The sequence below is a fragment of the Podarcis cretensis genome, assembly GCF_951804945.1.
Source record: "Podarcis cretensis genome assembly, chromosome: 7".
NCBI classification, from domain to species: domain Eukaryota; kingdom Metazoa; phylum Chordata; class Lepidosauria; order Squamata; family Lacertidae; genus Podarcis; species Podarcis cretensis.
In genome coordinates, this window is record NC_137176.1 from 35,318,985 (window position 1) to 35,344,611 (window position 25,627).

A 25,627-nucleotide genomic window follows, 5' to 3' on the forward strand; every position below is an offset into this window, starting at 1 on the left:
ATCTGCTCAAACACAATCCTGTGATCAAACTGCTTTACAAGTATTTCCTGTCAATTCAATTAGCAAGCTCAACAGGAGGGGACAGCATGGAATGAGAGGATTTCCATCAAAGGCATTTTGATCTTATTCCAAAATATGTTGCTAATTATTTTCATATAAGTGTAATTTTGGAAAAGGTGCATCTTATTGCATGGAAGCAACCAAAATAGAAACATCAGCACAACAAATCATGAAATGAGAACAGAGCTTACAAAATGTATTTTTTTATTATTAAATGAAAAGAATCTGTTTTGTAGATCAAATATGAAATAGAATGTACAAAAAACTTTACATCTGTCCTCTGAAAGAAATAAAATGCTATCAGGAATTCGCTAGCAGCAATTCCTTCCAAACACAACACAAAATGCATGAATATGTTTTATGGCAGTACAATACTACACAGAATAGCCTGTGCTAGAACTGCAATTACAGAGAAGTTAAAAATCTAAATGGTCTCTCTCTAAAGGATACTAGTCCACAAAGTAACTTAAAAACATGGGAATCAACCATCATATATTCTCTTAGAAGCAAGTGGCAGGTAGGTTGAGTGCAGCGTTCACAAAGCTTGCATATAGCATTCTCAGTTCCTATACAAATATAAATTGTTCTTTATTTTTATTTTTAAAAATCTTTCTATTTGATAAGAATTCACTGTGAAGAAAACATATCCCGATCAAGATCTTTTGCTTCATCCATGCAATATATTCCTTAGGTATTCTTTCTGAAGCTTGGTACCCAAAGCCGTCATGGCAATAATTTTTTTTAATGTTCAGATGCAAATCTTTGTACTAACGTCTCATATAATAAGGTTCTGCAGAGCTCTCACAACATGTCTTTGGCATCACACCAAGTCCCCCTTTAATACTTTTCCTTTAAAAAAGTATATATTCCTTTAGTAAAACACCCTAAAAACATCTTATTTCAGGTTTTGTAAAATAATGCATTATCACCTCCTTGTTGCTTTGCAAAATATACACCATATTTCGGAGAGGAAAACAGGAAATGCCCACCATTGGAATTCTGACACATAATTACAAGTCCCCTCCCATATGGAGGTTACATAAAGTCATTCAGTTCGGCTTCCAGTGCTGCCGCCATCTCATCAGCTTCTGAGCTGCTGCCCTCCTCGTCGTCATTGCTAGACCCTTTACTAGATTCACTGGCACCATCATCTTCATCCAGCTTTCGCTTATGACCCCTACAAATTTGGACACAGAAAATGGACATGATTAAAACAATATCCTTACGCAGTGCTATTTTTCTAGAAAAAGAGGTGCCGGAACTCACCATGAACACCTCCCTCGTTCTCTTAGAATGGCAATGGTGCCCACCTGAGAGGTACCAGAAACAAGTTTCTGTGAGTTTTGGCTTTAAAAAGCCGTGTCTTTAACTGCCTAATAGTGTAGTCTTCAAATGGAAGATGGCAAGCAGCAGAATCCCTCCCCCAAATATTTCAAAGCTTTTACACTGAGAAGAAAGGTCAATCTCTAAGCACATAACATTTTCTAAGTGCTGTATAGAGATTGAGACGACAGTCCCTCACAATATAAGAGACATGAAATAAAAGTGGAAGAAAGCAAGCAAATACAGGGATCGAATCTTGAATTTACACAATCTCAGCAGTGTCATTTACACAAACAACCCAGCAGCCTTAGTCCACTGGTGAATGGCAGAAGCCAAAATGTGATTTCTTTTAGGTCTGGAAGCCCAAGGAAAGTGTAATAGGACTGTATTCAAAAGAAAGGCATTACTTGCAGTATGATGATGCACTTAAAAGTTCCGAAACTGAAAATGACCCCCCCACCTCCCCATTACAGGCTATGATAAATTCTAGTTTCAGGGAGATCACTTTCTACAAATTTTGTAGCAAAGCATTTACTGTCTGACCTTGCCCTATACTGGACAATTAATATGCTCAGGTTTAGAGAGAATTGACCTTGTTATTTTGTTGTTCTTTTTGGTATATTTTGAATTTTTCTGCATTCAATTATCCCTAGAAGCAGAGCCAAGTAATGTCAAACACAAAATACCTATCATAAGAGATGATATGGATGCAACAAGGATAGTGCCAAAATCATAGCAATCAAGAAAACCTCACCCTGTTACACTTCCACCTCCTCTCTGCAGCATCTCCCAACACTGGTGCTCTAATAAATATGCATGTTACTCTCCAATGTCTAAGGAGCCTGTGGTGCATTGTTTTAATACTGTAGGGTAAGGTTACCAGAATTTTTTCAATGAATCTGGGGACACTTTTCAACTTCAGTAGGAATGATAGGATTTTGTATGGGGACTGATTTGTAAATCCGGGGACTGTCCCCAGGAAACGGGGACATCTGGTAACCTTAGGGCATGGAAGTACACTCCCTATAGAAAATTAATTTCCTTGCATAATGGACTCTTGAATAAATAGTCCTGAAACCCTAATGCTCCCTTGAGATGCATCAATATTTCCATTTTAGGTTACTGCAATAAACAGAATTAGGACCTGCAAGTTCCTGAAAGCCTTTCCACTCCCCTAGTTAGGAATAAAATTTCATTTATTTGAATCATATTGGTATAGAAAACCAGTTTCACCAACTTTGCTACGAGAGTGTGAACTGTTCTTGCTGGAACTGTAATCACTGCTAATTAATGAGCCACAGAGATGCCAAGTTACAAGTGGCACTACATAATGTTCCGAAATGTAGTCCAAAAAGTCTCTACTGTACTGTCTTGCCAACATAAAAGACAAAATAAAACATGGAAGGTTTGTGCAAGTACTATTCATTACCATTAAGCTGATAGCCAAGATAAATGCGTATTTGTTCCCATGTCTGGCATTTTGCAAAGGGTAAAGCTCATGACACACTTTACACAGCACACAAATTTGCTACACATTTCCCTTGTGTCGCTTGGAGAATACTATAATGCAGCCTTCACCAACCTGGTGCCCTCTAGCTGTTTTAGACCACAGTTCCCAACAGCCCCAGCCAGCAGGCCGGTTGGGCAAGGCTGCTATGTCTGAAGGAGGAATGTAAATATGTAAAAACGGTGCATGCGTGTGTGTTATACTGAGTAGCCAGAGCTAGTCTCATCTCCAAACATTATAGGTGTTTTGGGGGCACTGGATGAATGAGCCTAAAACCTGCACGTTGCCTAAGTGTAAATTGGCCCCAATACCTCCTCCACTGTCTAGTAAAAGTAAAGGTAAATGGACCCCTGACCATTAGGTCCAATTGCGGACGACTCTGGGGTTGTGGCACTCATCTCACTTTATTGACCGAGGGAGCCGGCGTACAGCTTCCGGGTCATGCGGCCAGCATGACTAAGCCGCTTCTGGTGAACCAGAGCAGCGCACGGAAACGCCGTTTACCTTCCCGCTGGAGAGGTACCTATTTATCTACTTGTACTTTGACATGCTTTCGAACTGCTAGGTTGGCAGGAGCTGGAACTGAGCAATGGGAACTCACCCCATGGCGGGGATTCGAACCGCCGACCTTCCGATTGGCAAGCCCTGGGCTCTGTGGTTTAACCCACAGCGCCACCCACGTCTAGTAGTGGATAGCAAATGGTGGGAAAAGTCCCACACTGCATTGTGGGTTTTGTGCTACCTCCAGTATGAGTGTGCCTCTGAATACCACTTGCTAATCTACGGCCTTTTAAGCTGTGTGTGTGGTGGATAATGTTATTTTTTGTGGTATGTATTTTTGTGTTTTTAGATTGTAAACTGCCCTGTGATCATCCGATGAAGGGAGGTATGGAAATTATAAAAACAACCAGGTTACGGTGGGGTCATACAGAATCCTATAATTGCAAAGATGGAAGGGACCACATGGGTCATCTAGTCCAATCCCCGGCAATACAGGCATTTCTTTGCCCAAGGTGGGCGTGAATCCATGACCCTGAGATTCAGAGTCTCATGCTCTACCAAGTGAGCTATCCCAAAGCTGCCTGTGAGAACAGAATGCTGGACTAGATGGGTCTTTGGTCTTATCCAACAGACCTTCCCTTTGAGTCTCTGACACTTAACATGAGGAATAGTACTGACTTTCAGAAAGGAGAGACTAACTCCCTCTGTTTAAAAAAGCCACACCAGTTATGAGCTGAACACAAACTGGTAATTAGTTTGGCTCAATCACCCCTTGCCCTCCCTGTTTTCTATCTAAAACATGACTTGTAAAAGGTGGGAGGAACGACCAGCAGGGGATATTTTCATTACCTACTGTGATTCTAGTAATACAATGGAAGCTTCAGAGCATGCTCAGAAGCTTTCCATCACTTCAGAGAACTATAGTTCAATTCATTCTGGCAGAATCTATTCTACTCTTTTCCTTCCCTGACTGGTAGGAAGCAAGAGGAAGAGAATAAGAAGAACTGGGAAATAGTGAAGGCTTGTTTTCATTCTACTTTTCCCATTTCCTAGTGCAGTACACACAGCATATTTCTTCTTCATGCTCTATGTACCCTGAGAGGTCCTATATCCTCTTCCCAACAGAATTAGTGAGAATTAGTGAGCTGGGCACATGCTTCTCCACCTTGCTGTCTCCTTCCTGTGTGTCAATAATGCTAAAAAGCAAGTGACAGCACACAAGGAAAGGAAGCTTAATGGTGTACATCTTCTGGCACAAGTACATAGTAATTGCAGTTAAATACTTTCCTGGGAAATCCAAGAGAAAAGAATGTCTCCTGATGTAACTCAAATATTGTTTTTAATTATCCTGAGGTGCAATCATGCTAGGGTAGCTCTGGGAGGATGCTGCAAAAGCTCACATACTTGCATATTTCAAGTGTGTACACTCTTAGATCAGCACCTTACAAAAGATGCAGGAATTATTGCCACAATCAGACACCAAAATACCTAGCGTGAGAAATGCAATTAACACCTTAATTGAGGTCCTTTAATATTTTGCTCACAAAGGTTTTCACAATCAAATCTCCCTTAACAATATTTTTTCTTTCCTCTGAGTCCCTACAACAAGCAAGCAACATAGTGATGAAATGATAATAAAAATGTATTAAAAATGATTAATGGAAATTATCCCAAGTAACAGGGAAAAATGATAGGCTCATGGCTTGTTAAAACAGCACTCCCACACCCTGTAAAGAATTTTATGAGAACGGCTTTACTTGCCTTGTCTCCAGTCACTATTCTTTAAAAGTGACCTGTAATGCCCCCTCTGTCTCCTTCTCTATCAAAAGGAGCTGATCCTTCCTTTGCAACATGTCAGGAGAATCACAGAGAATGAGAGCTGTTCATATTTGGGTCTAGAGCTGGATTGTGGCCATAGTTTGCCCATATGTGATTTACAGAAACAATGATGAATAACAAATGCTCACATAACTGAGATTCTGCCACTGTCTTTATATCTTCCTTGAGTGGAAAAGAGGTCTGTATATTAATTGTAGTACTTAACTTTATCCTAATAAAAATAAACATGATAATAAAATGTTTGCCCAGAGCTGCAGTCTTCAATGTATTCAGACATAAACATCCCTGTTTAATTTATATTACTATATTTAATTGTCTTCCCTGAGGGGGTTTCTTGGATCTCTTCACATTAAATCTCTGATGCTGCAATTTATGATGGAAGCACCTGGGAGTAAGACTCACTGAATTCAGTGGCTTACTTCTGAATAGACATGTATACAACTGCACTGCTATTTTCTAACTTACTCTTGTATGTGTTTTGATGTATAACTGATTTCATCTATATATGCATGGATTCACTTCAGTCAATCCCCATAGTACAATTCAGGGCATATTACACTGAAAGCAACTAGTCCAACATTAGTGTGCAGACATTTTAAGTGTTTCCTTTTGTGCCAAAGAGCCATTAAACATTATAGTGGTCAGGATTAATGCACTTCAGTTATTACAAAGAGCTGAATGGTACATTTTAGAGTTCATTAGGAAAACTATGTTAGATGCATTTCTGATCTCATGAACAATTTTTGTATACTACAGATTACCAATGCTCATTTTAAAACCTAGTGGTTTTTTAAAATAAAAAAATGGAGTTGTAAAGCATTCCACAGTAAACGTTACTTGGAATCACTTGGAATCAGTACATCGAATACTTAACGTATTAGCTTGAATCACACAGATTACAACAGGCTACAAAAAGAGAGCAGGAAAAAGCAAATAACATGTTGCTAAGGGTCAGTGAACAGGCTTGATTAGTTTTCCTGAAAAAGCAAATCTCCATTTCAGACTAACTTATTTAAAAACCTATGCAGCCCCACAATTCATGGCAAAAATACTTCAACACAGCAAACAATAGATGGGATCTGTTCCTAACATATTTGGGTGGCTCAAGTATGCTATGTCACACACTGCAAAAAATGGGGAAACATTCTAGTACCATATGCCAATCCTATCCTCACCTTGAGATCATGTTATCATGACACACTTCCTTAGCAGGGCTGACCCAAACATCAGATTGAGACAGTCACGTGCTGAGGGGCTCAGAGCCAGGAGAGTTGTGTGTGTCACATGATCTGCTCCATATGCCCTAAGCTAGTCTGCTACCCTCTGAATCAATGGAGAAGGTCGTCTCATGATCACTATTTAGGTAAGATTCAAGTGTCTGTCTAGTTGCTTTCTGCATACAGAATGGAAAGACGAGGGCGCAATCTTGCCTTTGCCCCTGGCAGCAAGTAATATTGGGGTACTCCGGTTTCTTTGTAATACTTTACAACATCAGGTTTTGTTTTGGGTATTTTATTTTTGTTAGCTCCCAAAAGCTACCCTTGTCAAAATCCCAGGCTTAATTTAACACTATGTCTACTGTCACTATCTATCATTCTGTAGTTTTTGACATATAATTAACCTAAATAGTAGCTGTGTCAATTAGATAGCACATCAGAGTTAAATACAAGCTGGTAATGGTAGGGGGGTGGGAAGTGTTCCTTGCATATACCTTTGACAACTTTCATTGTACTTTTCATATAATAGCAATGGATACTGAAAAGGTATTTCCATGCTTATTTTAGTGTCTTGTCTCTAAGAAAATCCCAGAGCTTGTATTATATTGCTTCTCACGACATGTTCCCAGAAAGAGCTTGAATAAGAATTTGAGTTTGTACTTGGCACAACTGTTTCAGTCTCAGTTGTTCTTGGATTCATTAGGAGGCCTTGGAGAAGCTAGTTATTAGTTTCAACTTTCTGTTTCAAAGGCTGTATGATACTCAATTACCTGTTAGGACTACAATGTGAATGAAAGACACTGGGTAGTATAAAAGTATCCAGTTATCTTAACTGGTTTTACTACATCGTACAATAACTTTTTTTTAAAGAGGTCTGTGAAAACATCCAGATTTTGGAAATAGAAAATTAACCTGAAATATGGTAATCATGTTACCTTCATGTAAAGTACCTGACATTTTGTTGTCAATGCGACATGGAGCTTGCATAATACTTCAAACAAAAGTCACAGCCAAACAGCTTATTGTTATGTCTTGGGATAATTCTAGCAATTTTAAATTCAAGGTTCAGATGGGAATCTGTGTATGAGAGATTGACAAGCCATCTCAGTCCTACTCAGCATTCAAGTAGCAGGAATAATTTTATCTAATTTAGTCTACAGAATGGGGAAAGTGGCAATTCTATTGTAAGTTAGCATTTCAGTTGCCTGTTCCTCCTACAATTCCTGCTCAAGTCCCTGATTGCATATCACTTTGATGGGACTCCTAAAATGTATTGTGGAATTTTAAAGAGAAATACATTGCTGCTTCCATAACCAAAAAAACTATTCTGAGGAACCAGCACAGGCAGCATCAATATTAATCAATAAGGCCACCTTTCACTAAAAAAGTGTCAAAGATCCATTAAATGAACAAACCTAACACTGTTAGGATATGGTCCAATTACACTAGCTGTCTTTATGGGTATTATAAAGGAATCCATACATAGCATGCCATTTTTTTGTTTCTGATCTTAAAAACTTACAAACTCCGCTAACCTGGAAGAGTTACTTTGAGTTGAGAACTTTGCCCCAGGATGAGAACGAAAATCATGTGCTGGCGGCGCAGCAGCAGCAAGAGGCCCCATTAGCGAAAGCACGCCTCTAGTTAAGAACAGTTTCAGGTTAAGAACGGACCTCAGAACGAATTAAGTTTGTAACTAGAGGTACCACTGTACTTCTAAGCCACTATTGCTTACTTTCAACCTCAGAACAAAACAATGACTACATTTACAGGGTTAAACAGGGGAAGCCTCCTGCAGTTTGGTCAAACTCATGCTGGTAGCTTCGAGAACACTGTCCAACCGTCTCATCCTCTGTCGTCCCCTTCTCCTTGTGCCCTCCATCTTTCCCAACATCAGGGTCTTTTCCAGGGAGTCTTCTCTTCTCATGAGGTGGCCAAAGTATTGGAGCCTCAGCTTCAGGATCTGTCCTTCCAGTGCGCACTCAGGGCTGATTTCCTTAAGAATGGAGAGGTTTGATCTTCTTGCAGTCCATGGGACTCTCAAGAGTCTCCTCCAGCACCATAATTCAAAAGCATCAATTCTTCAGCGATCAGCCTTCTTTATAGTCCAGCTCTCACTTCCATAGTCAGTAGATCAGTAGAAATTCCCAAAAATGAAAAATATTCCTACTGTGATTATCACTCCCCCCTCTGCATCATTCTTTTTGCTGGCATTGTCTTTTTCTGTGAAGCAATCACTGTCTGGAGTTTTATTTGGCATTTTTTTTGCCACGTCTGACCTTCACACATGCCACGACTATTGTCTCAAAGCCAAGTCATACTGAGGCTAACAACGCTCAAGATCAAGCTATGATAAAAGGGTCTTTTAAAGTTCTCTTTAAACCCATGAGAGCTTTCCTTACATAACTGAAACAACTTTGACAGCACTCAAGTCTCAGGACATTAAGAAGATAAGACATATTTACGCAGTATTAAAATAAAAAGAGAGAAAATATTTTTGAAGCAACATAGCACTTAAAGTTCAAGTCATATTAACTGTACTTTTTATTCAAAGCAGGAAGTAAACTCACTATTTAGCACTGATGTAGTGCTAAGATGATAGGCATTGTAGAGAAGTAATAATTCCTGCCCTGAGGTCTAATAATATTCATGAGACAGAAAGTAGCAAAAAAAGGGGATACTTGGCCATAGATTTATAATTAGAAGTGGAGACAGGATTGGGAAGAGTGACATGGGAGTGGAGGAGGTAAAATAAATAAAGGACACGTCAGTAAAGACTTTTGACTATGGAGGAGGAACTTGGATGAAACTACATTCTCCAGCAGTGACAGAAATATTATAAACTTAAATTTCATTGCTCTGTTTCAGACAGAGCTATGTCTTACCTAGGAATGTTATGCTGGGATGACAGTGAGGAGGAGATCAGGGATGGGAGAGGAGACATGACATGACAGAAAACTAGACATCAGCAAGTAGCAGCAAAACACATGAGAGTGAATCAATAATTTTGAGAGCCATGACAGATGAATGAAGGGGCTAAGGACTGTGGCACATACGAGAATAAGGAAAGATGATATGGTGGATCAACTGAAGCGTAGAATAAAAAAATCAGCTTGTATTAGGTATAAAAATCTGCCTGAAAAATATCACATATGCCAAAAATGTTGTAGTTTTTAGTGCATTTCCAGAATGGCTGCACTATTTATATTAGGCCAAGAGTTTGAAATCAGGGGTGGGGAGTTCTAACCCTCTTTTTGTCTTCGAGTAGGAACTACTGAATATCTGAGCTGGCCCTAGTAGTTTATCACTTTAAAGAATTAAGAATTTAGAACTCATGGGCAAAGCTCTACTAAGTATAAAAAAACAGTTTTGCACCTGTACTTTTTGTTCAACAACAAAAAAGAAAAATGCTGAAGAAAGATGAAAGAATATTTTAAATCTATCACTTGCGCACCATGCATACTTTAAATCGTACCATCCTCTGTCAAGTGATATCAATGCAGTAAAGAACTTAGTAGAATTCAAAGGTTAGATACTTTGTACAGATAATGAAATTCTCTAAGGATAAATCAAAGGGGATATAAGTCATCATACTCACATTCATGACCTAGAAAGAAAAACTAGGTATGCTTTTCTTAACTATCCTGCTGCAACTAGAGTGGTTTGGGAATGTTACAGTCAAGTAACATCTGGGTATCTAACTACGTTTTGGCTTTTGTCTCTTTTTGTCTCTGAAAATCTTCCAGCTAAAAAATGTGTTTATACAGAAAATAACATTATTTTGATGCAGATATATTTTATCTGTGCTAAGTTCCAGGAAAGAATTTGACCTCCATTCTCATTGTAAAAGCACAATAGAAATATTGATTAACAGACATTTCCAGAGTTCTGTTGCATATATGCACTTTTAGAATCTATTCATCACCCATTCATTACTACAATATGAAAAATGACCCAGACAATTATTTTTCAAATTTATAATACGGGTGAATTTTTCCTGTAAAAGAATGGTTCCCCGCTTATGAATTCATGAATCACGGCTAGTGCCCTATATACCACCGTATGGTTTTTCCTGCATCCAAGATCTATTAAATTACTTGAAAGGAAAAGGAACGACTTGCTATTATTGGGGTTGGTAGTGTATATGCCATTGTTTTACGAAGCTCTTAAATCCCGACATCTCTTCCTGTGATCTTTACTTGTCCAGCTCTACCACTTTGGATAACTTGGCCAAGTTATAAAAGGCAAGAAATGACACTATTTGAAAATCCTATTGAACATCTTGAGAAACAAAACATCAAACCAATGTATTCTTGACTGGATTGTATAACAGCAAAATTGGGAGTCTGATGCAGTGTAGTATGTAGGACAATGACCTAAGAGTATTTTTCTTATTGAAAAGGATGCTATGAAACGTTCTGTCCAAAATGAGGTTTTGCAGCCCGTTGTAAATCATAACAGTATTATTCATGAGCTTGCATCCCATCAAGTTGTAGATCTATGGAAACTGTCAAGTGATAGAAGAAAGAAAAATGTATAGACAACAGACGGTGAAGTTAATAAATTGTTCTGGTATACATTTGTCTTCCTTAGAAATAGCCTTTAGAGGCTATATATAGGTAACTTTTTGGTACAAGGACACTGGCAGAGAAAAGTGCAAGAGAATCCCATCCGTCTTCTCTTTTTCAGCAATTTCTTTCAAGTTTCTGATAACAGGTGAGTTTTTTTTAAATATGGTACTTATGACTCTTGCTGCTATTTATTTGACCACTGTTGAAACTGCAAGCACTCATAACATTGCGTGTGGAGGAGAATCCATGTGTAATTCTCATGAGATAAACTTCTGTTCCATCTGATGCTGCACTCTAATTCTGCAGAGAAATTATGGAAGCGTCTCAACTAAAGAGGAATGGGAAGGAACTACCCACATGGAGAAACATCATAGATGTTTTCCATTCCTAAGCTCTTTGAGAAACTCCCAAGAGCTCATGGGGAATTAGCATGTTCCAACATATCTTGGAAGATCCATAATGTATTCCCTGTTTTTTTGTTTTCAAAAAACTAGTGCTTAATGAACTCTGACCTGGTTCAGATTAATAAATAATTAGAATATAAGAAAGTAATAATAAGTTCTATTATTGAGCAAATGCAGCTAAATGTAATAAATAAATGTTGTATCTTGTTATGGAGAAGACTGACGTGTTTCTAACTTTGTATACTACACAGGTGGTGAAAAGGAAAACAGTCAGGAGTTATAGTCAAAAAGCACATGCATTTCATGTGCATGAACAATGAAGTGGTATGTTCTAAGAAATGTTGAAGTACAAAGGGTGAATTCATTATTCTGAGAAATGAGAGACTAGAGCAGTAATCCTATGGCAAGATCTGCTGGGCTGAGCAGCTTAATGTGCAACCGATCTTTGGCTCAGCTGGCTGATTCCCAGGTTGGCCAGTGTTAAGTCTGGCTCAGCAGAAGATATGCTGGCATAATGTGCTCATTCCAGCCTCAGTTGACTGAACCAAAGCTGGTGTAAGTGCCTAAAAAGTGGTGTTCTGCAGATGGAACCAGAGGGGGAGGGGGAACATAGGCTAGATCCTAGGCCCATTCAGTTCCATCATGTGACCTGGCAAGCTGGCACTGAACACTATTTTAAAGGCTTGTTTTCCCTCTGCCAGACTTGAGCGGCTGCTGCTGCCTTGCTACTGAACTGGGTTTGGATCTGGTGTAACTTGCCAGCTGAACTTACCCTGGCGTGCTTTACATCAGCTCTGTGTGCAAAGGATTACTCACTATGCAAATAGCTGTAACTTTTCACAGAGGTTTGCCAAATCTCTTAAGATATGCAGAACTGGTTTTAGATGGAACAGCTAGCAAAGACTACCCTTAAAAAATGTAAAGGATCCTACTTGTGAATTATGATTTTAAACTCCCCAGATGTTTTAGAAGCTGCATCTGTCATCTTCACTTATGGGTTTATTAGATTTCTGTAGGTAAAAAAGCATAAGGGAGGCTCTGAAGGTCTGTGCACAGAGCTGTTAATAAGAGTGCATGCTTTACAGTGCATGATAATTGGTAGTTTGGGGTCAAGCTAGCAGTCATGAGAGAATTGTTGCCACTGTTAAGGGTACACATCTTATACGTTTGAGTAATTTTATGTATTTATTATAGAAGCTGTATTGTGTGCCATATTATTGCCCTGACAGCCAGTACTATAATTTAGAGACCTGAAAAAGCACAGCATTTGCATATCATCTGACCAAGCAAGCATTCATTTCTACAATAGATGTTAATAATATTTAACATGGCAGGAAACCTGGATAATATTCAAAGATGTAGATTTATTTGGTAAAAGCGCCATTGTTTCATGTTCTGAATTTTTAAACTACAATGTCTTCTAAAATTTAAAAAGCAAACCTGTGCTCAGTTTTGTAGGGAACTCCTGCAGACTTTAGCCAAAAAGCAAAATGGATAAGTCTTCAATCTTGTAGTCATACCTTGGTTCTCAAATGGAATCTGTTCCGGAAGTCCATTAGACTTCTGAAAACATTTGAAAACCAAGGCGCGGCCTCCGATTGGCTGCAGGAGCTTCCTGCACTCAATCAGAAGCCACATCGGACATTCGGGTTCCAAAGAACATTCACAAATGTTGGAAGCCAAAATGTTCGAGTCACAAGGCATTCGCGAACCAAGGTACGACTGTATATGCATAGAATTAAGCCCCACAAACCAAATTGGGACTTGACTCTGAGGAATCATAAACCAGGACTGCACTCTTTTGAGTGTGAAATTTCCTAGTCCAAACTTCACCTCGGTCATAACTTATACAGTGGCCATAGGTAAGGCACCATTTTCTCAGCCTTGGCTGTTACCACTGCAATATAGGTATAATATTGCCCTAACCTTAAAGGGTTGCTATAAGGATTACTGAGACAGTGACTTCATTCAGATGCAACAGTAAACTATGATTTAGCATTATATGAATGAACCTCAGGGTCATGCATTTCTCCTCTTCCCTGCTGCTGCCACAAGATTGCAGGCATTCCCTCTCAGTTTATCAACAGGCAATTTTGAACGTTATCATAAACCATGGTTTACTGTGACAGTAATAAGCAGCTGCAAGCCTTGGGTTCATGCACTTTGTTTCTTGCTCTTCTAGCATAGCTGTAATAAGAGATCAGAGGCTTTTGCATCTGTTTTTATATGTATAGAAACTGCACTTTAACATTCATCTACACCCAAGGAACTGTAGTTAATGTAAGCCACGGTTATTTCATCCAAGTTCCAGGATCTTCAGACTTTCTTATGCATACTGGCAGAAAAGCTTTGGAAGTCTGTTACATAATTTTTATATGCACTTTAAAGAAGTAGTAGGTGAAAGAAATATAATGCAGAGAACACCAACACTATTCATTTTAATAAGGTAAAGAGCACATACCTGGGTACACTGCCTGTCAAGCTTCTTTCACATGAAGATGTCGAAGCAGGTCTCTCTTCTATTTTTACATTTACAGTTTCTTTTGCTTTACTCTGTGGTGCTGCCTTTCCATCTCCTGTCTTCTTTTTTTCACTGTCGCTGTCGTCACTGCCTTCTCCCAATATGTCATCAACCTGCCAAATGATCAAGCATTAGTAATGACACAACAGTTTAGCAGAACAATTGCACAATGACTGCATATCTGTATCAATGACTTTCTGATGCATCTTTTAAAATTCCAAGCTTCTCAGAGCAGCATAAGGCAATACATAAAGTAATGCAACAGTCAAATGAGAATAGAATACTGAGCAATTACATCTGTGAAAAAAGAGTATCTGCATTTTAATTTAATGTTTTAAATTGGATAAAACTGAATCAAATCAAATCAAATCAAATCACCTTTGCCCCAATACTAGGTATGGAAAGCAAGCGACAGGAGAAGTTTCAATATGCACATGTTCTTGTTGATGTGTGGGGCATCAATAAATAATGATTGACTACTTCCAAATCATAGTTGTTTAAAATTAATAGAAAACTCTTGAAAAAGAAAGAGTATATGACGGGATAGAGCGAGAGAGAATTATACCCCCTATATAGAGACCTGTATATAGAGAGAGACAACCAGAAAATATATGTAGTGTGAGATGAGTCTGAAAAAACTCTTTAAAAGTTTTATCCACAACTTCTAAAGCATCCTTTTCTTTCAGGTTGTAGGAATGCTTTAATCAAAGACAGAAAAACTTCAAAGCACCATATTTTTTGGATTGACAGAGCAAACTAGCACAGCAAGTAGGAGGTATTCGTCTAAACTGGTATCCCATTGATGCTGCAATCATAATTATACGTACAATGAAGTTGCCTCCTCTGACTTCAGTAAAATTTCAGAATAAATGTGCTTACGATTGGACTACTGAGACAAAAAAGCCTGTGTTCACATTCTAGAGCTTGATATGACTGATACTCTATTATGGATTAACATCTAAGGCATATTTTCTAATGTAAGTAATAAAAGTATCCAAAGCTGAAGGAACAGGGATATAATAATACATGTTTGGAGAGAAATGTTTGCAATAACTTGTAATTCCATGTTGTACATATAGGCAATGGCGAAAAACATTATTTGTTGCTATGATTAAATTCAACTGGAGGTCATACTGAGGAAAAGAAAAGTGTGGAATTATGTAATGAGATCTAAGAAATTTTCTGTTAACCCTAAATGAAAAGCAGCTACTATGATTCCTAACAAAAAAATGTTTTATTAGATTACAACATACAACATTGTACACACATAAAATACAATACATCCAAAGTAATATCCCAGAAACCAAATAAGTAGTTATCCCACACAACCATTTGTGTAGACAAGAATGTAGTTTATATTAACCAAAAAGTATTATATGTATCATTTTAGTCACGTAGATAAAAAAGCTGTACTGATCAGTTCTAAAAGAGTCTTTATCCTTTAAACCTAGTGCCAATTTTATTTTGTTAGACAATTTCCCCACAAGTGCTTAATAATAATAATAATAATAATAATAATAATAATTTTTTATTTATACCCCACCCATCTGGCTGAGTTTCCCCAGCCACTCTTTCCCCAGACAAACTTTACTATTATTTATTAAATTTGTGTATCGCCCTATACCCACAGGTCTCAGGGAGGTTCAAAGAAGCATTCTCCAAATTCTTGCTGCATCTTGTTATTACAAACCTGGTCACTAGTAAAAGAGAACTTATTAAAGCTTTAAACCAGGCATACGCAAACTCTGGCCCTCCAGATGTTTGGGACCACAATTCCCATCATCCCTAGCTAACAGAACCAGTTGTCAGGGATGATGGGAATTGTGGTCCCAAACATCTGGAGGGCCAGAGTTTGCCTATGCCTGCTTTAAACTGTAAGTACCTCCCATGAAAAGACCGAGCAGTGCCAGCTGTGGACATTCAAAGGCATTTTGTTTGGTAATTGCTTTTATTTCAACAAATATTTTCTATCAGAACTGAGGTCCATGCCCACCATGTATGTTGATTAGAGTATAGCAATACACTGTCGATAAAGAAGGTGTGGTGGAAGATAATTCATGTTGCTTGAAACTGCAAAGTTCTGTATTTTCTGCCTTTTCCTGAATAAATGCTCCTGCAGAAGTGTTTAATGTTAATGTCTGCATACCCGAGGATGGAAACCAGTTACAAGACATGCTGGCGCCCTCCAGCACTTGAAATGCAAGTACAGAAATAACTAACATCCTTGAAGCGAACTTATGTATAAATAAAAAATAATAGTGTCTTGGTTGTGCTAAATTGCACCTTATTCTTTAACATGCATTTAACCATTCTGCCATTTTAACGAGAGGGTGCGATCTGTTTTCCACATGCAGTTTAAGAATTGAGATCCCTCCAGCATTCATGAGAACATTCCAAAGCTTACTTCAGCTACACAGGCATCTAACATACAGACTTAAGAAGTATAGCATCCTCTCAGTCAAAGGCTTTATAATAATAGAATCTGAACTAATTTCTAGTCTTTTTTGCCTTGTATTGCCTCTACTTCCAGAGCTCTCAGGCTGGCTTTTTATGTTATACCAGTAACTTTAACATAGCAGTCTCTCCACCACTACAAGGAAGACACAAAGGGGGAAAAGGCAACAAAACATCCTTCTCCCAAACAAAACATTGGGAGCAGACAGTCATGTCAAACAACACCTAGTGTCAAACAGATTTTTTGAAACATATTTGGGAGATGGGGGGGGGGCAGGGCATTTCCATCAACACCCTTAAAACAACCCCCCTCACTTTTGTTAGAGTTATTCAAAGGCAAAAATTAAGCAGATGCCTACAAATGATTTTTATTTTTGAGATTTTCACTCACACTCCAAGAGCCATAACTGTTCCTGCACCACTCAATATTATAGGAAAAGGAATTGCAGCCATCCCAAAACCTGATCCCTCTAGAGTCCACATGGCACACTACTGATGTCATTGAAAGCCACCTTCCATCATTTCTGATTATTGGTTATACTGGCTGATAGGAGTTAGAGTCTAAGAATCTATGAAGGGAACCAGGTTGGTTACGCCATAGGCTCATAGGACGTGTTGGTGGCTTCAGGTGCTAACTTGACTGCTCAAAGTTATTGCCAGCTGATACTGTTCTTGGCCTCTGAGGGAGACTAAATTCCTTTGAAACATAGGGTTTTGGTAATGAGCTCCGCAGCCCTCAAGGCTGGCACCCATGAGGATGACCAAGGGAGGCTCCTGGAAGGGGCACTTGTGGTTAGGTTGCCAGGGTTCAGCTACCACTGGAGAACAGAGTGGAGTTGGCATGGCAGGACACTGGAAAGTGACTGTTCTGTGCTATGGTCTTCTGGTGGTGGTGGAGGAACCACTGAAGTAACTGTAAACCAAAGGCAGGATGCCTAGACAAGAAGCCATGAGGCTTAGTGAATGTAACAAGGACATTAGGTCTGCTGATATTCTGGTAATCTAGGAAGAAATGCCTGGACACAGGTTCATTAAGCTTTTTGGAGACAGGACTACCTGGACTTAGGCTGTGTCCATTACGGCCCTAGGGTATTGAATGTTCTGAGAGGGCAGGATATGGCTTTTTATTTCTTAACCAGGAAGCTGTGAAATTCTAGCGTTGAAAGTGTGCTGAATGTCTTGTAGGCTTTCTAGCTCGAAGGGGACCTCAGGAGGTGGTAAACTAAAAACACCTTTCTACCTGAGGTGGAATACTTTTGTGAAGACTCTTGGTGCTGACAACAAACACACAAAACTTGAACTGGTAATGCTACCTTAAACAGGTATGCAAACCTAACAAACTGAAATGGTGCAGCCGCTCCTGGGGGGGGGGGGACGACACACCAGCTTGGACCCAGAAATTTATTTCAACCACTCAGTTGTCAATACACCTTTTGTGGGGTCTGGTGGTAACCCAGAAATTTATTTCAACCACTCAGTTGTCAATATACCTCTTGCGGGGTCTGGTGGTAACCCAGAAATTTATTTCAACCTCTCAGTTGTCAATACACCTTTTGCGGGGTCTGGTGGTAACATGATTTCCTAAGCCTCTTGTAGGTAGACGAAGAATCTCAGAACTAGGAACACTCTTATTTTTATATAAGAGAAAGGGATGGGCAGACTAGAGATTGGGTGGAGTTACGGGCAAAAAACCATGTGCCGCTACATAGCTGCTGTTCCAGGATGACTAGAATCTTGAAGCACTCCTCTTCAGGAGCAGAATGCAAACATGTTGTTGCAGGTTACACTTTGATTTCCTGTGTTCTTCAGGGATGCTAAAAATCAACAAGCAGAATACAGTTTCCTTTTGATACAGAGAAAAGGATCTTGATAAGAAGAAACAATTGCATACTGTCTAGGTCTGCTTTGTAGGATACAGCGTGGATAACTTTCAAAGCAAACTAAAACGAGGTTCCTAGAAATCTTCTTTCTTTTCCAGGCTTGTTATACTGCCATTGAACTATAATGATGACTCTAATTTGCCAGGATAGAGCATAGAAGTGTGGGTGGATGCAGAAGCCTCTGACTTTTGGTGCCTGGTTGTAATCTACTGGACAGAGACAAAAGCCAATCTTGTGTTCTGCCCAGTTGCATCTCTGACCCTGTCTCCTACCTGCATGCAGCTCCCACATTGTCCACAAAGGAATGCAGCCCTCCAGCTGAAACTTCCAACTTCCCGTTTTACTATGTCTTAAGGAATGCAAATGGATAACAGGAGTCTCCAATTCAACTAATTCTAAGTTTCAGGGCACCTTAAGACTGGGACACGTTATAAGAATCAGCCAATACTCCCCAGTACAATTCTACATACATTCTGGGAAAGCATCCATGTAGGTTGCAAGTCCATTCTGCCTCCAGCAAATGGACCAGCAGGAGACCAAAACAGGCTGAAACATCCAGCACATTTGATGTGTGTGAACATAAAGACAAGTTGAGGCAGTGCTTTTGATTACTGCTATCAGAACTAATGTACCTCTGCAAAAACTTGTAAGGACTTGACCATTTGTGGGGAAATTTTTATTCAACTATTAAAGTAAACAGTGTGTGGTTCTTGGGGAGTTATTCATCTTCAGATTATAGGCTGCTAGCAGTTTCTCCATAGCAGCAGGGGATCTAGCCACTATTTATTTAAAAAATGCTTATGCAGATTGCAGCTATTCTTAGTAATTGCCTATACAGGACTTAACATTTTTACAATTCATACAGAGAATAAAAGCTGAGTAGATGGAAATAAAGAAATGACATTCTCTGGAGCAAGCAATTCTGACACACACATATGCAAAATAAAATCAGTATTATTAAGAAACTAAGGAAGAAAGCTCCAATTTCCCCACTATTCTTCAGCATCCAAATACAAAAGTTTTACTTTCCCATCATAAGGCTGAAGGGATACAAAGGGCATCCTTCATAAGAACACTGCATGAACTATGGGCTGCAGGTGCCACTGAGGCTCTAGTGTATCTGCTAAGATTATAGAGTCCCTGGATTTCATTTCTAATTGTGTTTCAACTTCAGGAATTGCGGTGATAAGTTCTGAAGTGTGAAGCAAAAATATTATTGGGTGAAAATGAGATAAAGGGGAAAAAATCTATGCATCAAGGTATTTCAAAAAATAGCTCAACTTCCTCTCATTTGAGTGTATACGTTTCAGAATAAGACTTCATAATATTCAACTTTCATTTCATATCTGCTACACACATAAAAAGTGATATTTCTTGTCAGGAAAGGAAAGCAGGGCCAGATATTAAGTAACTATACAATTAAAATATTTAATATCTATTACATGTTCTGCAGTATGTTACATGTAACCAACTATATACAGATGAGCCTCAGGTAGGAAACACTGGGTATTAATTGCAACAAAACTGTGCAGTCAAATTCCCTCTGAATGAATATAAAATGTATGTTATGCTAAGAAACAGATGATATTTCCACATTCAAGTTCCAGATGAAGCATTATGATAACCCATTTTATCAATGGAAATTAAAAATCTCATTTTTGAGCTTAACCCTCACTCTTCATCTTCCCATACTCTAGAGGCACTTGGATATCTCTACTGCACTAAAAAGTGTCATGTCAATTAATTACTCAGCAGTACACAATCAAACTCACCTCTTTATCCATACTTTCTAAATCTTCTTTACAAAGAGTGTATAGTGGCATTGTTTCAGACATACTTGGCTGGCGTTTCCGTTTAGATGGGCCAGGCTCTTCATTCTCACTTACTGGCATCTCCTCTTCATCAAAAAGCTGTTGGTGTGGTTGAACAACTCTGAAAAAAGATTCAGAAGCTTTGTATTACTTAATTGTTATGATCTGAACTGAATAGAATGTCAGGATAGATTCAGTTTGTAATACAGATCCATTTCAAAACTCATACAGTGGAAAACTTTGCCCCATTCTTCATGTTGCTCAATATGGATTTCCCTTTTCCACACTTCAAAGACTTCTGAAGGTAATGTTAAAGCTTTGTCAATTAGAAATGCAAAAAGAGTGAGCCACTCATGACCCTGATTCCCACAGTAGCACTTGTTCTCCCACGGACAAATTAGGCAAAAGTTTGGGAACCTATCTTCTTTCAAATGTAGAAACCTAGCAGTTTGAAAGCACATCAAAGTGCAAGTAGATAAATAGGTACTGCTCCGGTGGGAAGGTAAACGGTGTTTCTGTGCGCTGTTCTGGTTCGCCAGAAGCAGCTTAGTCATGCTGGCCACATGACCCGGAAGCTGTATGCCGGCTCCCTCAGCCAATAAAGCAAGATGAGCGCTGCAACCCCAGAGTCATCCGCGACTGGACCTATTGGTCAGGGGTCCCTTTACCTTTACTATAGCCACCTCACTTGGGACTCTCACCCCACCAGAACACAAACCCCAAAGAAAGCCTATGTTTTTTTGCCACTAAAAATGGATCCAATTTTTCTAAAGCATTAGACCACAACAACATTATGTAAAAAAGTCAAAAAGTGTTCAGCCCCACTGTAATTTGTTTTGGATAATATAAATGTGCTTAGCCAGAAGTTCTTCTTCCTTGGCGATCACTCGTAGCCGAGTAAGATTGTCTTACATAAACACAGTTTTAACAATGAGTCTGTAAGTGACTGTGGAGGCCAATTCTGGATCCACATGTCCTTCCACAGTGGGGACATTGGTTTCTGGGCGCGAGTTGATCATGCATGGTGTGGATTTGCCAAGCGTGCCTTCCTCTAAGCACATTTCTCCCTTGCATCCTGAGTTCAAGTGTCTTCAAAGCCCATGACACCTTTGGTGAAGGCTGTCCTCCAACTGGAGCGCTTGCAGGCCAGTGATTCCCAGTTGTCAGTGTTTATACTACTTTTTTTTTTAGATTTGCCTTGAGACAGTCTTTAAACCTCTTTTGTTGACCACCAGCATTACGCTTTCCAATTTTAAGTTCAGAATAGAGTAGTTGCTTTGGAAGACAATCATCAGGCATCTGAACAACATGACCAGTCCAACGAAATTGATGTTGAAGAATCATTGCTTCAACACTGGTGATCTCTGCTTCTTCCAGTACACAGATATGATATTAGTTCTCCTGTCTTCCCAAGTGATGTGTAAAATTTTTCAGAGACACCATTGATGGAATCTTTCGAGGAGCTGGAGATGGCGTTTATAAATGGACCATGTTTCACAAGCATATAGTAAGGTTGGTAGTACAATAGCTTTGTAAACAAGCATTTTGGTTTCCCTGCAAATGTCCTGGTCCTCAAACACTCTGCACTTCAACCGGGAGAAAGCCACACTCACAGAGCTCAGGCGATGCTGGATTTTGGCATCAATGTTGGCCCTTGTGGAAAGATATCTGCCTAGGTAGGAGAAGCGATCGACATTTTTCAACGTTACACCATTGAGCCAGAAGTAACCACAATAAGGGAGAGGGTGAAGAAGGATTCTTGTTTCCCTACTTTTATATTACAGGTGGCTAATCCTGTTGGGGGACTTGAACCCTACACACATACCTTTTCTGGTTTCTAAGGCTTCGCTGAGTTTGGCAGCAGTGGCAGAAAGGTTTATTTATTTTAAGTAAATATGGAGCTGGGGTAGGCAGAATCCAGCACCCTGATTGGGATACAAAGCATCTCACTGTTTATCATTCCAGTTCATCACTTCAATTGTTCAACGAGTACCGAGGGAACATTGCCTCACCCTGCTCAGCTGATGGCAGGGATCAGCTAAGGAGGGAAGCTGTGTGTGTGTGTACCTGTGGCTACCCCAATAGTGCATATTTTGTGTTTGCGAGGGTGTGAAGTGGCCACATACACCATTGGCATGTGCTATGCACATCCCACCCCCGGACTGCCCAATGGTGAATGCAGCCAGGCGAAAAAGGTTAGCCACATCTGTCTTATACTTTTCTTTAGGATAAATGTAGTGTCACACATGGACTCAAGAGCACCTATTGCAAGAGGAAAACACACTTGGGATTATTCTTTCACAATCCTGTTTAAAATATTAATGCCAAACAAAACTTGAAAATGATTTATGAAATGTTATGTTCATCTACCTGAATAAGGAATGTTCCCCATGGACGGGCAGAGAGAGAGGAGGAGCTGGTGCTTGAATATACAAAGACTGGCTGGAGCTTTGAGATCCTTTCCTAATTAATTTTCCGGTGTTGGGATCATAAAGCCGAACTTCAGGACCAGGCTGACACTTGGGATGAATGGGAGTTGGGTGGAAAAGAGCAGTCTGGAAAGCACTGTGTATATCTGGAAACATGGCAGGACTGTACTCTCTGTTAGATGAAGTGTTTAAAAGACTTAAGTTAGCAGTCAACATTCCTCATATACATACATAAATACATACATATATGTGTATATAAAAATAAGCACACACACTTGGCCCACCACATCTTCTCTCCTGGCTGTTTTAGTCCAGCACTGTCCCACCTGCCCTACACCTGATGTCATACAGGGGCAGGTATGGGACATATGTCAAATGTGGGGCAAGTAAGTGCAGGGCTTGGCTGAAATGTGCTCTGCAAGTGCTGCTAATTTGCAAGGCCTGAAAAGCCCCTTGCACAGTGCTTCCCAAGCATCCAACAACTAGCACAGCATTGTGCCCAGAACTTCCAAGTGTTAACACAGGGCTTGAAAAGTTTGGTCAGACATGTGTGCAGCATTTCCCAGTGTCTGACAATCAACTGGCCGTTGCACATTTGGAAAGCACTGTGAAAAGGACTGAGAAAGCCCTTTGAACTCTCTTTTCCCACTCCAACAGGCTAATTTGTTGACATATGTCGATCATCTAGTGTCATGATGATGCCAGATAATCGACAGGTGGGTGGTCCTGCCCACTTGCCAAAGTTGGCCCACAGTATACATAGTGGGTTTGAACTTTCAACCATAGATCAGCAACATTTTTGGAAAACAGAAAAACAGAAAAGTAAAAAAATGTAGAAAAGGAAATTCATCAGCGATGTAAACACTGGCAAAAACTTCTTGATTTGTGTCAGAAAACTTCTAGGTATTCCACCATTAGGTCATTAAAAAATAAATAAAGTGAGGGTCCTTATCCAAAATTCGCAAAAAGAAAAGCACCATTTCTTAATGTATTTAAGTTTTAGAACACATAGCCTGGCTACATAAAGCTAAATTAGGGATGGGGAACCTTAAAAGAGGTTTTATGCAGCCCCCACAAGTATCTCTATCTGGTCTTTGGGACTCTCCCTAGGCCGCACCTGCTCCTCAGGACCCACTCCCTACTGGTCCAGCTCCACACCCTTCTTGATTGCTAGCATCTGGTTGAAATATGTCCCTGAACTCTGACAATGCCTCATTCCTTCCTGGAGCATAGAGAGGGGTGTATGAACATCAAGCCCACTGTACAAAGGTAAAAATTACATTAATTGCTCAGTCCACTTTTGCCTTTGGCCCTACCCAGAACTGGCAATGTGGCCCCCAGAAATTTGCCTAGAAAGTAATATGGCCCTCGGACTGAAAACGGGATCCAGCCCTGTGCCAAACTATGGCTTAGTGCAGTGATGGAAACCCTAATTTAGACTGAACTACACAGACCCCTTCTACACTGATACAAAGAACTGTACATTAAAAATGTTCTCATTATCTCTAAAGATTTCCACATTCATAGCTCAGCTGTAAAACAGCAATTATTTCCACAAGAATTCAGTCTTGTGGATCAGATTTTATTAGAGCGCACCAAACAAAACCTGTTATTTACATTAAATAACATCAAAGCAATATTTCCAACTATAGAAAACATGCACACATATCCATCTTATTGAAACTATGGAGCTGGTCTGACGTATCCTTACTCCACCTATTAAAACATAATGCAATTTATGTAATACCCAGCTTGATATTGGCTGAAGAAAAGCCTTGCCAAGTCATGGAAACAACACATGTCTGGCAGTATTAATTATGCGATGGCACCCTTTAATCCATACAGCTTATGGATGTTTATGCACATATAAGAGGGGTTATTACTAAGGAAGTGTTTATAGGAATGGAGCACTAGCTCTACCTATCGGTTCTGGCTAGTTTTCATATGTGAATGAATAAAAACAAGATTAAAACAAAACACTCCTAAGTTTGTGGTGCTCTTGGATCCAGGCTCAGACCTGGCTGTTCAAGCTGTGGCCAGGAATGCCTATGCAAAATTAAGATGGACACACCATCTGTGCCCCTTTCTGGAACCTTCTTGTCTTGCTATGGTGATCTATGCCTTAAGTCACTTCATCTCGATTATTCCACATGCTCTATGGAGCTGCCTTTGAAGACCAGGTGGTTTAGGCTTCTTACATGTGGATCATGTTAACCTCTTTTTGTACCAACTGCATTGTCTGCTTATTTATTTCCAGGGACGATTCAAAGTGCAGGTTTTGACCTGTTAAACAAATGGCTTGGGTTAAGGTTATCCGAAGGACCACCTTTCTCTGTACTGTATAACCCTGTTTAACTGGGATCTTCTCTTTCAGCTATTTGTAAGAATGGGTATTAACCTTGAACCCCATAAGATTTTAAACTCAAGTGTATTATTTAAATAATAAAACATAACTTTTTACCTTTGTGTTTTAAGGTAATCATCCTTCAAAGGAAACAGTTGTTCTTCTACTTTGTCCCAACGCTCCAAGCAGCTCCATAACCAGTCTGGATTTACAATATGGAGATTTTTATAGTTCTCAGCTTGCCGTACTTTTTCTGTGCCTATTTAAAACAGCCAAACATTAGCATGACAGAAACGCTTTTCAATAAATCAGCGCTGAGAACAGTTTACAGGGATTAGGTGCTGAATTCAGCGGGATTTAAGAACACAGCTTGGATGCTTTTAACATTCTCCCCATGCATTTAAAGCAGTCTGTAACATAGCAATGACTACAATTGTAAGGTCTTAGTTGTTTTCACAAAATCTGGATCCAGATGCAAAGGTAAGATAATTTTTGTGTGTGCAACAGAGGCATATAGCATTATAGTTTTGCTGACAGGCCTAGCCAACTGTTCAGATAAACAACTTACGCATTTCTAGATACCAACAGAGGCAAGAAACACAACCTGGGCTAAAGGAGGAATGAAGAAGAAGAAGAGGAGTTTGGATTTGATATCCCGCTTTATCACTACCCTAAAGAGTCTCAAAGCGGCTAACATTCTCCTTTCCCTTCCTTCCCCCCCCCCAAAAAAAACACTCTGTGAGGTGAGTGAGGCTAAGAGACTTCA

At 39.5% G+C, this 25,627-nt stretch overlaps 1 protein-coding gene across 1 annotated transcript in view; it reads right to left on the minus strand.

Moving 5' to 3' along the window:
* Positions 1 to 247: 247 nt before the first annotated feature.
* CTDP1 (CTD phosphatase subunit 1) overlaps positions 248 to 25,627 on the minus strand; it is a 47,209-nt gene continuing 21,829 nt past the window's right edge. The window contains exons 9-13 of the mRNA XM_079983764.1: positions 24,979 to 25,120; positions 22,459 to 22,689; positions 20,050 to 20,209; positions 13,884 to 14,056; positions 248 to 1,237 (exon numbers count right to left, since the gene is read on the minus strand). Of these exons, the coding sequence (XP_079839890.1) occupies positions 1,096 to 1,237; positions 13,884 to 14,056; positions 20,050 to 20,209; positions 22,459 to 22,689; positions 24,979 to 25,120 (848 nt within the window). The 3' untranslated portion in view covers positions 248 to 1,095. The remainder of the gene's footprint in view (positions 1,238 to 13,883; positions 14,057 to 20,049; positions 20,210 to 22,458; positions 22,690 to 24,978; positions 25,121 to 25,627) is intronic.